This window comes from Cydia pomonella, chromosome 1, assembly GCF_033807575.1.
Source record: "Cydia pomonella isolate Wapato2018A chromosome 1, ilCydPomo1, whole genome shotgun sequence".
In the NCBI taxonomy this organism is placed as follows: domain Eukaryota; kingdom Metazoa; phylum Arthropoda; class Insecta; order Lepidoptera; family Tortricidae; genus Cydia; species Cydia pomonella.
Genome location: NC_084703.1, coordinates 19,956,621 through 19,969,211, shown reverse-complemented (window position 1 = coordinate 19,969,211; position 12,591 = coordinate 19,956,621). Strand labels below are relative to the sequence as shown.

The 12,591-nt window shown below is 36.6% G+C and overlaps 1 protein-coding gene across 5 annotated transcripts in view; it reads right to left on the bottom strand.

The window, feature by feature from the left end:
• LOC133526791 (GRB10-interacting GYF protein 2) overlaps window positions 1-12,591 on the bottom strand; it is a 95,163-nt gene that overhangs the window by 66,030 nt on the left and 16,542 nt on the right. For all 5 annotated transcript variants that reach the window (XM_061863575.1, XM_061863591.1, XM_061863600.1 and 2 more), the window contains exons 7-8: window positions 12,354-12,459; window positions 7,838-7,947 (exon numbers count right to left, since the gene is read on the bottom strand). In XM_061863575.1, the coding sequence (XP_061719559.1) occupies window positions 7,838-7,947; window positions 12,354-12,459 (216 nt within the window). The remainder of the gene's footprint in view (window positions 1-7,837; window positions 7,948-12,353; window positions 12,460-12,591) is intronic.

Genomic DNA, 12,591 nt, shown 5'->3' with positions numbered 1-12,591 from the left:
TGGATCCGACCTCCCTAAGACTGGCGACTGGTTTGCGACTCGGGGTTTCGGTATGTACGCCACATATATGCTCTTGTGGCACCGACGTGGACCGACTGGGACACCATAGATTATCTTGTCAAAAAATTGCAGGTCGTTTTTCAAGACATGCGTCGCTTAATGACATAATCCGTCGATCTCTTGCCACCATCAATGTGCCTGCTCTTCTTGAGCCGACTGGCATTATCAGGGATGATGGCAAGAGGCCTGATGGGGTGTCTCTGGTTCCTTGGAGCTTGGGACGGATGTTAGTGTGGGATGCTACCTGCGTAGACACACTGGCACCGTCCCACCACTAAGGTAAAAGCGGGCGCAGCGGCGGAAAGCGCCGAAATTTTGAAACGTAATAAATATAAGAGCCTCGGTAGAGAGTACCATTTTGTACCATTTGGCGGTGAAACTCTAGGTCCATGGGGTCCCAGCGCGCACAAGTTTTTTGGAGAAATCGCGAAACGTCTGGTTGACGTAACTGGTGACCGAAGAGCTGGCGGCTTCCTCGCACAACGTATCAGTATTGCGATACAACGAGGAAATGCCGCCAGCATCCTTGGTACAATGCCTCAAGGGCCTAGTTATAGTAGTCATCTGTACACCGTGTTTTTTTTGATTTGCGTTAATTTCGAGGGTGCATTCCTGAGCTTAAATTAAGTAACTTTCTCAAAGATACCGATATTCTAACTAACTCAATTTCGGAGATAATCAATCATAAATTTTTATATTATAAGGCCCTTACGAGCGTGTACACCCGTGTGTGCCTTAGGACCTGTTTACTTATTGATTAGTGTTTAGTGCGAGTTCATACTTTTGCTACTAAACGTACGTACTATCTCGGACGATCGATGTTAGAAATGACATTGATATGTCACAGTTTTCAATTGTTTGGTTGAGTTACATGTAATGCCCGTGTTACAACAACGCTATATGCAACATTTAGTTACTTTTTATAAAAATATAAATACTAATAAAAAACAAAAAAAATGTTTTTTTTTTTGAAAATTAAACTATGTCATTTAGTTTCCTTAAACGTACTTACCGAAACCCCGGAGTTAACGCAATTCAATAAAAACACGGTGTATATATCCATTATGTATATTGTTATTGTAAAGAAATACTGAATATATATATAAAAATACCGAAGAAAAAGTGTTATCATAAGTTTACTCAAAAACTTGAATAATACAAATTAAATTCAAATGATCATAAGCAGGCCTCGGAGTTTTTTTAGCACGGTAAGACTAAGGAGAGCTATGGAGTCTTTGTTAACATTAAAATTAAGTTCATACTCATACTCATCCTCATTAATTTAGTTCATAAAATAAATAATAGCTATAAAAAATACACCACCATCTTCATTGACGAGTAACAAATAATATGAAGGTAAACAACCCCATAGAATTAACAATCAATATCCATAGAACACGTAGCTATAGGAATGAGTTCTTCAAAATCTTCACATGGTCGTGTACGTTGTTTATTTCATCAGTCCAGTTGTAAAATGTGTAAATAATTGAGACTTTTTCCATGTTCTCTGGAGTGAAACATGTTCTATGTTGGTCAAAAATCCACTTATGACACGAAAAAGATCTTTCCACATCGACTGAAGTTAAAGTAGCATGTTTTAGAACTTCCTCAAATTGTTGTGAGCTTGCCATCGTTCGTATTTCATTAATATCTGGGTTCCTTTGGAGAACTTTTACAAATTTATCTCTAATCGTGTCAGGGCCGAAACATGTAAAAAATTGTGTAATGTCGTCTATTACTTGAAACGCTTGCTTTAATGGAATATTTGTACACTGTAATTTTGTAATAGATTCAACAATAACCTGATAATTGTCTTTAATAAAACTAAGCTCATTTGGCATGTTCATATCCATCAATGCGGTTTGGGCGTTTGCTATAGAGATGGCTTCTTTTCTTGAAAATTCAAAAATAATACTTTTTATTTGCTCATAATGATCCGCGTAGTAAAATGCAGCATTCAACCATGTCCCCCATCTGGTTATTACAGGCCGCGGCGGTAGGGGCACATCAGGGGCCATCGTCTTAAATATTCGTGTTCTCTGTGGCGATTTCAGAAATATCTTTTTTACATTTGATATTAAGGCGTTGACTCCTTCATGTTCTGATCTTATTTGTTCAGCAACACGATTTAGGGCATGCGCTAAACAAGTAACATGTTTCATGTTGATAAATTTCCGTTTTAAAATTTTGCCTGCGAGAAGCATATATGCAGCGCTGTCCGTGCAAAATATTAAAAATTTGCCAATGTTACCTTCGAAATTACCTTGCCACAAAAACATAAGACTATTTTCTACCACTTCAGCGATCGAGTTTCCATTGACTTTTTCTAATACCTTACATGATAGTAAGAAGGGTCGACACGAGGATCCTTGTAATGACTTTACTATAACATTGACAACGCAATTACCAATAACATCTACTGTTTCGTCCACGGAAAGCCACAGGTAACAATCTTTAAATGAGTTCCTTATTTTGTCCATAACTGGGTTGTAAATTTTTTGGAGATAAAATTTTCTCAAAGTTGATTCGTGTGGAAGTCTTTTATTCGTTATTGGGCAGCAATATTTTTCCATGAATTTTCGGAATTCGGGATGATTAAGTCTGTTCCAAGGAATGTTGCAGGTAACCAGGAACAAGCAGAGATCAATATAGAAGTCGCTTATAGCTCCACATTTCTTTTGGTGCTTGTCAGAATTAACATGTTTCAGAACGTTGTCCTTTTTCAATCTAGTTATAGAACTTTCACACACAGTGCAGTATATAACTGCTTGATCGGTATTATACTCTAACTCTTCATAGGGTTCTATCCAGCGCTGTATAAACGAAGAACGTTGGCGAGATTTTGTAGTGTGTAGAATGCTGTTGACATGCTTTAATATAAAAGTGTGTCTTAATTGCGTGAGATGTACGTCACAAGACACACACATTACTACACATTTTTCGTGATCGTATATAAGATCTTTGTACGGTTCAATCCAGTGCAAAATTTCAGATATTTGTGGATCCGTCATAATGAAATCAGCAATTTATTCCGAAATTTCCCTTAAATGAATATATTGAAGTAACAAATCATACGTCTTAATATGTTGATACATGACATATGATGTCATTAAGTGCATTATCTAAAGCGGCCAGTGACAACGTATAGTTCCTTATCTTAACAGTAATTATAGTATGTAGGTACGTTAAGTACTTAAATAAAATATTGGAGCGATGACACTGCAATATGGGTAATATAATAATATTAACATACACATATACATATTATTACTTTTTTATAATATAACATTTAATTAAATATATGTAAACAGAATTAATTACATATAAGTAGTCTAAGTATTTATAAAACGATTCGGACGAACTTAATTAATGAGGATGAGTATGAGTATGAATTTAATTTTAATGTTAACAAAGACTCCATAGCTCTCCTTAGTCTTACCGTGCTAAAAATACTCCGAGGCCTGATCATAAGAGTAATTTTCATAAACGTTGTTTAATGATTCACATAGTACTGAGTTATCCCGGAAGCGAACTAGTGTCCGACCGAAGGTTCGGTTTCGGCCATTTTCGGCCAAAATTAATGTTTCGGCCGTAGTTTCGGTTTCAGCCAAATATCGGTAAACCTTACGTTAGTACAAAGTACCATTTCGTATTTATTTATTTATTAAATAACCATTTCGTAAGCACAGTACTGTGGGAAACTAAATTATGTGACAAAGACAAAACGTTGGGGAACAACTAGGACAACAAAATTAATACGCTGATTTATGGTTACAGTAATTAAGAATACACAATTCTCCTAATGAACGCGCCACTAGACGGTCGACGCAGTCTTAATATATGTATAAATCATCATCATCATCATCATTTTTATTCAATAATAATATTACATTGTTTGAAAAATCTTAAATCTAGGCACATGCATACAAAAAATATATCAAAAATAAACATAAAAATAAATATTAAACTAATTCAAATAAGTTTTTACCAACACATTCATCATTCTTGTATATGGTCTGCCATAAGGACCCTTTTCTACTAAACTTTGAACCCAATTTTAATATAGAATTACTCAACGTACACTAGTAAAACCGAGCTACAAATATACGTCTAAGTATCTGTATATTTTACTACTTTGCATACAACAAAAAAACGAAGCATTTTACAAAAACCTCACTAACTCCGTAATTTGAAACTGCCATACCTCCTGCCCTTTTCTTATGGACGGTCACATTTTAGTAGCTTTTTTTACATTATTTTTTCTTTTATTTACGGTATCTGCTGCCGTGAAATGTAGCGTGAAATTCTCGATTGGGCGTACTTCAAGGTCATTTAGAGAATTTATAGTGTTCTTGGCATATTGGGTTTCAATTAATTCGATTTCATGCCACATTCACACATATCGCTTGCCAAACCATGGCCTTAAGTTTTTTTACATTTTACCCTTATTTAGGTATTCCCCTTTGAGAGCAATACAATATTGTGGCCCGGTTAGTACAGAATACTTGAGTTTGACATAGCTCTTACTATCATGTATTATGCACTTTTCATTTTTGGTCAATACCAAATCATATTCTATGATGTATTTATTTTTCGGTATGCTTTTCGCTTCGTTTTACTCGTAGTTTTCTATGCTTTCGATGTTTGATACTTTTTGGCTGTATCTCTTATTGAAGTAAATGGCGATTTTGGTTTTTATTGTTTGGCACGTTTTAGAATCCATAATGCGACTATGAACAAATTTTTCGGCCGCTTTTTGGTTTATCGTTAAAAGAGAGATCCTGGTCAAGTTTCTAATTGCATTATGTACAGCAGGACGACTCCCATTCTCCATCCTCCCGATCATTCGCATGGAAATACCGTATTCGCGTATGATTTGTTCACGCTTCGTTCTCGTTGCTCAGGTGCAAGGTTCCAAAATTAAAGTAATACTTTTCGAACAAACGCGTCCAATAATAAGTTAATGTTAACTAAATCGTTCAAATGTCATTTGTATTTAAAAAATGCGTGAGTGTCGTGGATCTCTCGGTTGGAACGAAGTATATTATTGTTGTTAAACGGATTATATCATTGATTAACAAATAAGTTCTTGTTTATTTGTAGTTCTACATGTATGTAAAATGTATAATTGTTGGTGCAATAAAGAATATTTACTTACTTACTTGTTCGACAAAGTAATAATTATCGAATCAGTTCAGAAATGGGACTTACAGGCAGGGAGAACAACTAAACATAAGAAAACATTTTTTTTTTTCAAGCTCACTCTTAGCTCGAGCTTCACACTCGCTTAGTCAATCAAAAATATTGAATTCATCCGGTGATCGAACCCGGATCGTCGCTGCTACCACCTGTTACTAAGCAGTTGTTTGTCAACTGCGCCACTTTAGAATATACGTAAGTCGGTGAAATCAGGCTACTTATTCTCGAGAAATAATTAATACTCGTAATATATATAATATTTGGGGACAATCTTACACAAGACTTAAATCGACCGGGATATGGATCGTGATTACCTTTTCGAGCTCCCGATATTTCAACGCAGTTACATACGTCTTGTTCACGCGTAACAGAAGATAACGGGTGGGTGTCAAAGTTGTGTATCGGGAGATCGAAAACAATACAAAAGGTAATCATGGTCCATATCCCGGTCTATTTAAGCCTATTGAAACTAACCGTCAATAATTCAAAACTGTTAATCAAATCGACCTATAGTCTGTATCTTTAGGTATTTAAAAAAAGGTAAACAAAATCTACCCTCAAATGGCTCCTTAAGGCAGTTGAGGGTAGATGAAAACATTACATGATCAAATAAAGTAGATTTAAAGTCAGGTCGTTCAGTGACAGATCCAGGCGGTTTTGTATTTGGTTGGTTAACCAATAAATATTAAAACTACCCGAAAATGTTCAAATTGTTTGTTTACCTTTTTTTTAATACCTAAAGATACAGATTATAGCCCCAAACTAAGCAAATCTTATACTTATGGGTACTAGGCGACGATATACATACGTATATAGATAAATACATACTTATATACATATAAAGCACCCATGACTCAGGGAAAATTACTGTGTTCATCACAAATAAATTCACTTGCCGGGATTCGAAACCGGGAGCATTGGCTTCATAAGCAGGGTCACCCCCAACTAGGCCGGACCGGTTGTCAAAAGAAGGCGGTGACGGAAATGTTATACACATTTTTCGCCTAGCCCCCCCCGTCCGCCAACCGTCCGATAAGGAACGTCGTTCCAAAAATAACTGAAAAACGTAGCGGGTATAAACAATTTAACGCCCTCCTAGCCTAGTCGAAGCAGTAGGTCCGGGGTTCTAATCCCGGTAAGGGCATTTATTTGTGTGTTTATCAAAAGTATTTGTTCCTGAGTTAAGAATGTTATGTATATGTCAGTGGAAGATCGGCAAATCACGCCGATCGTAAAGGTTCTGTATAATGTTTTGACGGCAGTCTAACCAATAGATCAGATAGGTTCGTTAGATTGCGTAAGATGCCCCAAGGACAGACTGTCCAGAAACCGTGGACTCAGGGAACGGACAATGATTTTCATGATTCACGATATGCCTGGGAATTTCGTGATCTGTCTGAATTTACCATCGATCACCGACATATACACGGTGCCCGTGAGCATTGCGAGAGATTTTAACAGTATATTACTGATCATATTTAAAGACTAAAATGTCCTATAAACTTTTTTTTGGAATTCGCCTAATTTCAGAGTTAAAGCCACTTACATTTATATATATATATATATATATATATATATATATATATTTTTTTTTATTGTTACTTAGTGCAAAATGTATTTTTTATGGCGATGTTGCCAATATGGTACCTAGTCTAAATATCCTTATTGATAGATGTCAAAAAGTGACAAGTAACACTTTGCAAAAAAATCTTTTTGCGTTACAGATTTACAAATAGCGTTTACATTTTTATGTACAAATACTTACAAAACATAAAAAATAATCATTTTTTGTTGTGAAAATATACTTATCTCATTTTTTTTCCCTTCTATTGGCCTCAGAAATGCGTGGTTAAAATCTCTCGGGTTCCTCGTGGTTACCTTGTATAATGTATATAAGTATGCACATCGTCGCTTAGTACCCATAGTATACAGGTCGATTCACGATCGCTGGCGTGAATGGAATGAACGAAACATTCATTGTATGAGTGACACCTGTATCGGTATCGGTATACAGTAAGAGCCACGATTTTATAGAGACCGTGTGTGCGTGTTGGATGGAGGATCAGCCACCTCGTGATCTGAATCGAAAGAGACAACAATCCACGCTTCTAAGCAGGTGGCGCCTACACTAAACGCTGGCTCTATTTCGCATTATAGGATCTGCCATCTAGTGACTTTACCTTTGGTATGCTTAGGAGCAATCTGCACCATATATATTCAACCAAATTCAACTTTAAACCTGTAATTTTTGACAGGCGTATACGAAAGGTTAAATCTAATGACATAATGCTTCGCGCCAATAAATTGGCGGTTTCTGTGCTGCCTTCTACTGGACTAATGCACGCCCCCTATTGGTTAATGTGATACACACAGATATTATTCTCATTCATTCTATTCGTGACAGCTTTAGCGAATCGACCTGTACAAGCTTTGCTTAATTTGGGGCTAGGTTGATTTGTGTAAGATTTTCCCTATTTTATTTATTTATTTGTAGTTGTCTTTATAATTATCGATAGTCCTTATTGCCGTCTTTTAATCGAATATAAAAACTGCAAGTGTAGTGTGGTTGAGTACTCACAATACGAAGCTTCCTGGTTCCTCGGCAAGTTGGTGTCATCGTTACTATAGCCATGGAAAGCTCCCGACGCATCGAACGTGCCTGCGCATGCCTCTGCGTTGTCCATTGCCCTTAAAGATTTCATGGATGCATTTAAAATAAAAGCTAACATTTGGCCTAATGAAAACAAAAGGTACAAAAATATGGCTTTTATAGAATTTATCAATAACCACGGGAACATAGCGTAATAAAGTACACCCGCCATTCTGACTGTCAGGATGGCGGGTGTACTGTTTGTTGATGATAACTTTACGCACCGTGAGGTACAATTTTTTTTAATGGAGGTACTAAATACTACAAATTAGGTACAAAAATATGGTATGTTTTTCAATTATTTTTATTTAGGTACACCCGCTATTCTGACTCTCACAATAATACTCACAGTTGCAATTTAAAGTTGATTTATTTCGATACAACTAAATTTTAAGTGAAAATATACTGATTTTAGCTGGCGCCGGTTTTGCCAACGTGGCAATGATAGTTTCATTTAGAGTTGTGACCGCTCGGTCTTTAAAAACCAGGCAAGTGCGAGTCGGACTCGCGCACGAAGGGTTCCGTACCATTATTTATAAAAACGGCAAAAAAAATATGTTTGTTGTATGAGAGCCCCCCTTAAATATTTATTTTATTCTGTTTTTAGTATTTGTTGTTATAGCGGCAACAGAAATACATCATCTGTGAAATTTCCAACTGTCTAGCTATCACGGTTCATCAGATACAGCCTGGTGACAGACGGACGGACGGACGGACAGCGAAGTCTCAGTCATAGGGTCCCGTTTGACCCTTTGGGTACGGAACTCTAAAAAGAGCGCTCCAATCTCCGTCAATCGGTCAAAGGAACTAGTTCGCTCTTTTAGTTTAGCAGCAAATCTCGAGATCTGAAGGAAAGGAAGGAGCTAGCTAAATCGATCCGGTCCGTAGCTGCCGTTATCTAGTGTGCGAGAGGGACACCGCTATAGACTATTTGTTACTAGTTTCCGACGTACCGACTACCGAGGACCGAGACCGATTAAGAGCGCTTAAGATGAAGTAGTTCGTTTCGGTCCGTGGTAGGATTTCATTCCTTTTAGTTCTTCGGTCCTGATCGACTCAAGCCTAGTTTCATTCAGAAAATAATTAAAAAAATGTTATTGTGAAATATCGTATTATGTAACATTTTATTTATACAATAACAAATAAATATTTTATTTATATCGTGTAATTATATTTTTTGGATGTAATAAACGTGTAATGGCGAAATAAAGAAACTCTTTGGTGTGGACGTATGGATTACGGTCAGAAATAAATTTTAAAAAGTTGGAAATGTAAAAAGCTCTAATTCGCAAAAACCAACTTTGCGAACTCTAAACAACTACGTAAAGTAGCACTTTGAGCAACGGTATTAAAAAATAGTTTTTTTTTACCAAGTGACTGTTTTGTTTCAGAATAATTAAGTTCAGTCTAAATCTAATCTAAAACTTGCAACGCACCGAGCAGTCAACTGCTTTCCCTTCCTATGCGACGCATTTGACCAACCTTGTGGTTATTAACGGAAATAGATGTCATAGGTATATTAAAGAAAAAATGTAACGACGAAATCCTCCAGTAGTGAAGGCCGGATTCGAACCGGCATCTTTAGCTGTTGACACCACCACCTAGCCGCAAGCCCCAGGCAATCGAAGCCACTGGAGGGCGTCTTCTTTTATACCTCGTTAATTTCAAGGGTGCGTTCCTGAGCTTAAATTAAGTAATTTTCTAAAAGAAACCGATATTCTAATCAACTACATTTTGGAGATAATCAATAGGCGGATACACACAGAGCGAGCATACGCGCGAGGCAATTTCCTCGCGCACAAACCGGCCAGTGTAGAAGTGCCTCGGCCGAGGCGGCGGGTTTAGGCAAGCAATCGTAATGATTTATTTCTAACTGCTCACACTCTCGTAGACACTCGCCTGCCTGTGGCCTGTTTATACATTTGCTACTAAACGCAAGTACTATCTCGGACGGACGGTTTGGTGGATTTAAATACAGGGTGGACCAAAAGTCTTTTTACATTTGTATACAAAATTGTATACAAATGTAAAAAGACTTTTGGTCCACCCTGTATAATGCCCGTGTTACAACCCGGGATCGGTACCAATTTTTTGCAAAACTTCAAATTAACCATATCGTTTTATATTATAAACCATATCAGTTTATTGTATACTTAGTTGTATTTTGAGATAACAACTTCGTATTAATCAATTAGAAATAAAACAACACAGAACGAAAATTTTCGTTCCCATACAAAAAACACCGGTTTCCGATACAACAACGCTATTAATTACATGTTACGAAAATAATATTTAAGAAAAAAAACAGATTACAATGAGGGAGACCGGTGAAAGAACGATTATTGTTGATTTTAGATTTCATACAATGAAATTAAAAAGACAGCGTCCTACGCCTAATTATGTAGAAAAGGAGGTAACATGTTTTTAGGGTTCCGTAGCCAAATGGCAAAAAACGGAACCCTTATAGATTCGTCATGTCCGTCTGTCTGTCCGATTCTGTCACAGCCACTTTTTTCCGAAACTATAAAAGCTATACTGTTCAAACTTGGTAAGTAGATGTATTCTATGAACCGCATTATGATGTTTACACAAAAATAGAAAAAAAAAACAATAAATTTTGGGGGTTCCCCATACTTAGAACTGAAACTCAAAAAAATCTTTTTTCATCAAACCCATACGTGTGGGGTATCTATGGATGGTCTTCAAAAATGATATTAAGGTTTCTAATATATTTTTTTTCTAAACTAAATAGTTTGCTCGAGAAACACTTCCAAAGTGGAAAAATGTGTGTCCCCCCCCCCCCCCCCCCCCCCCCCCCCCCCCCCCCCCCCCCCCCCCCCCCCCGTAACTTCTAAAATAACAGAATGAAAATTTAAAAAAAATATATGATATACATTCTCATGCAAACTTCCACCGAAAATTGGTTTGAACGAGATCTAGTGAGTAGTTTTTTTTAAATACGTCATAAAATTAAAAAAAAAATATTTCATCAAACCCATACGTGTGGGGTATCTATGGATAGGTCTTCAAAAATGATATTTAGGTTCCTAATATCATTTTTTTCTAAACTGAATAGTTTGCGCGAGAGACACTTCCAAAGTGGTAAAATGTGTCCAAAGTGGTAAAATGTTGAACAAGATCTAGTAAGTAGATTTTTTTTAATACGTCTTAAATGTGACGGAACCCTTCATTCGCGAGTCCGACTCGCACTTGGCCGCTTTTTTTTTTTGCCACTGCACCCACCTTGACACATTTCAGATTTGCCCTATGGTTGACTGGTAAGATACCCGCAATAGGGTATTCGACTGTATTTAAGATAAATTATTTCACACCATGCATGACATAAAGCACCAGATACTTATATAAAAAAAACGAAATAGGATAGAAATATAAAAATGTGCCTTGAAAACCTAACTGCTTGGCGAAGAGAACAAATTGCCATATCATCATCGAAGAGTTCCGTTCTGTTCATCATCAGCAGTTCCACTTCATCAAATGTCACTTCTACAAATGTAAATACTTGATTTGTTAATATATATATGCCTTTAACATTTGAGGAGTACCCTCGAGTCCTCATGGACCCCATTGTCAGAACTCGAACTTGACAAAAATTTGTCTTGAAAATCTAATTTACTTAACAAACACAGCGAAGAGGACAAATCGCCAAACGTGTACTATGCGTCGTTGAAGAGTACCATTCTGATCATCATCAGCAGTTCCACTTCATCAAATGTCACTTTTTTAAATGTAAATGCTTGATTTGTTAAAGAAAATACAAAATTCAATATATGTATGCCTTTCATATTTGAAGAGTTCACTCGATTCTTCATGGACGTCCCCAACGTCAGAACTCGAACCTGACAAAAATTTGTCTTGAAAATCTAATTTACTTAACAAACACAGCGAAGAGGAGAAATCGCCAAACGTGTACTATGCGTCGTTGAAGAGTTCCATTCTGATCATCATCAGCAGTTCTACTTCATCAAATGTCACTTTTTTAAATGTAAATTCTTGATTTGTTACAGAAAAAACTAAATTCACTATATGTATGCCTTTCACATTTGAAGAGTTCCCTCGATTCCTCATGGATCTCATCATCAGAACTGAGTTTTGACAAAAACGGGACCAATCTGTATATATATCAATTCAAACAAAAAAATAATTTTCAAAATCGGTTCAGAAATGACGGAGTTATGGAGTAACAAACATTACAAAAAAAAAAACCCTATAACCGAATTGATAACCTCCTCTTTTGAAATCTTGAAGTCGGTTAAAAACTTACAATGCCATTCAGTTTCCTTAGATGTACTTAGCTATGCCCAGATTTGTGGTTATTAAATAAATGCGACTTCGTTATCAAGATTAGATGAAACGAATGAAAATTAATGGAGCCTAATACTAAAAATTAAAACAGTATAAAAGAAAAAGCAGGTGCATCAGTTACCATTCTGGTAAAATTTCCTCGTTTTGTGCCTCCCCGCCCCATGTCCTCCGGTTATGGTTCCATAATGGTGATTTGTCCTGATTAGGCCTGTCACCCCAATCTCGCTCTACAAATTATCCAAAAACGGTTAATTATATCAATTAAAAACTATAATATGGGCCATTTCATGCCAAGCGGGCAGCAGAAAAAATGTCAGGTCATAGAATTTGCTGATGTTTGGAATCGTTGTACTATTCGA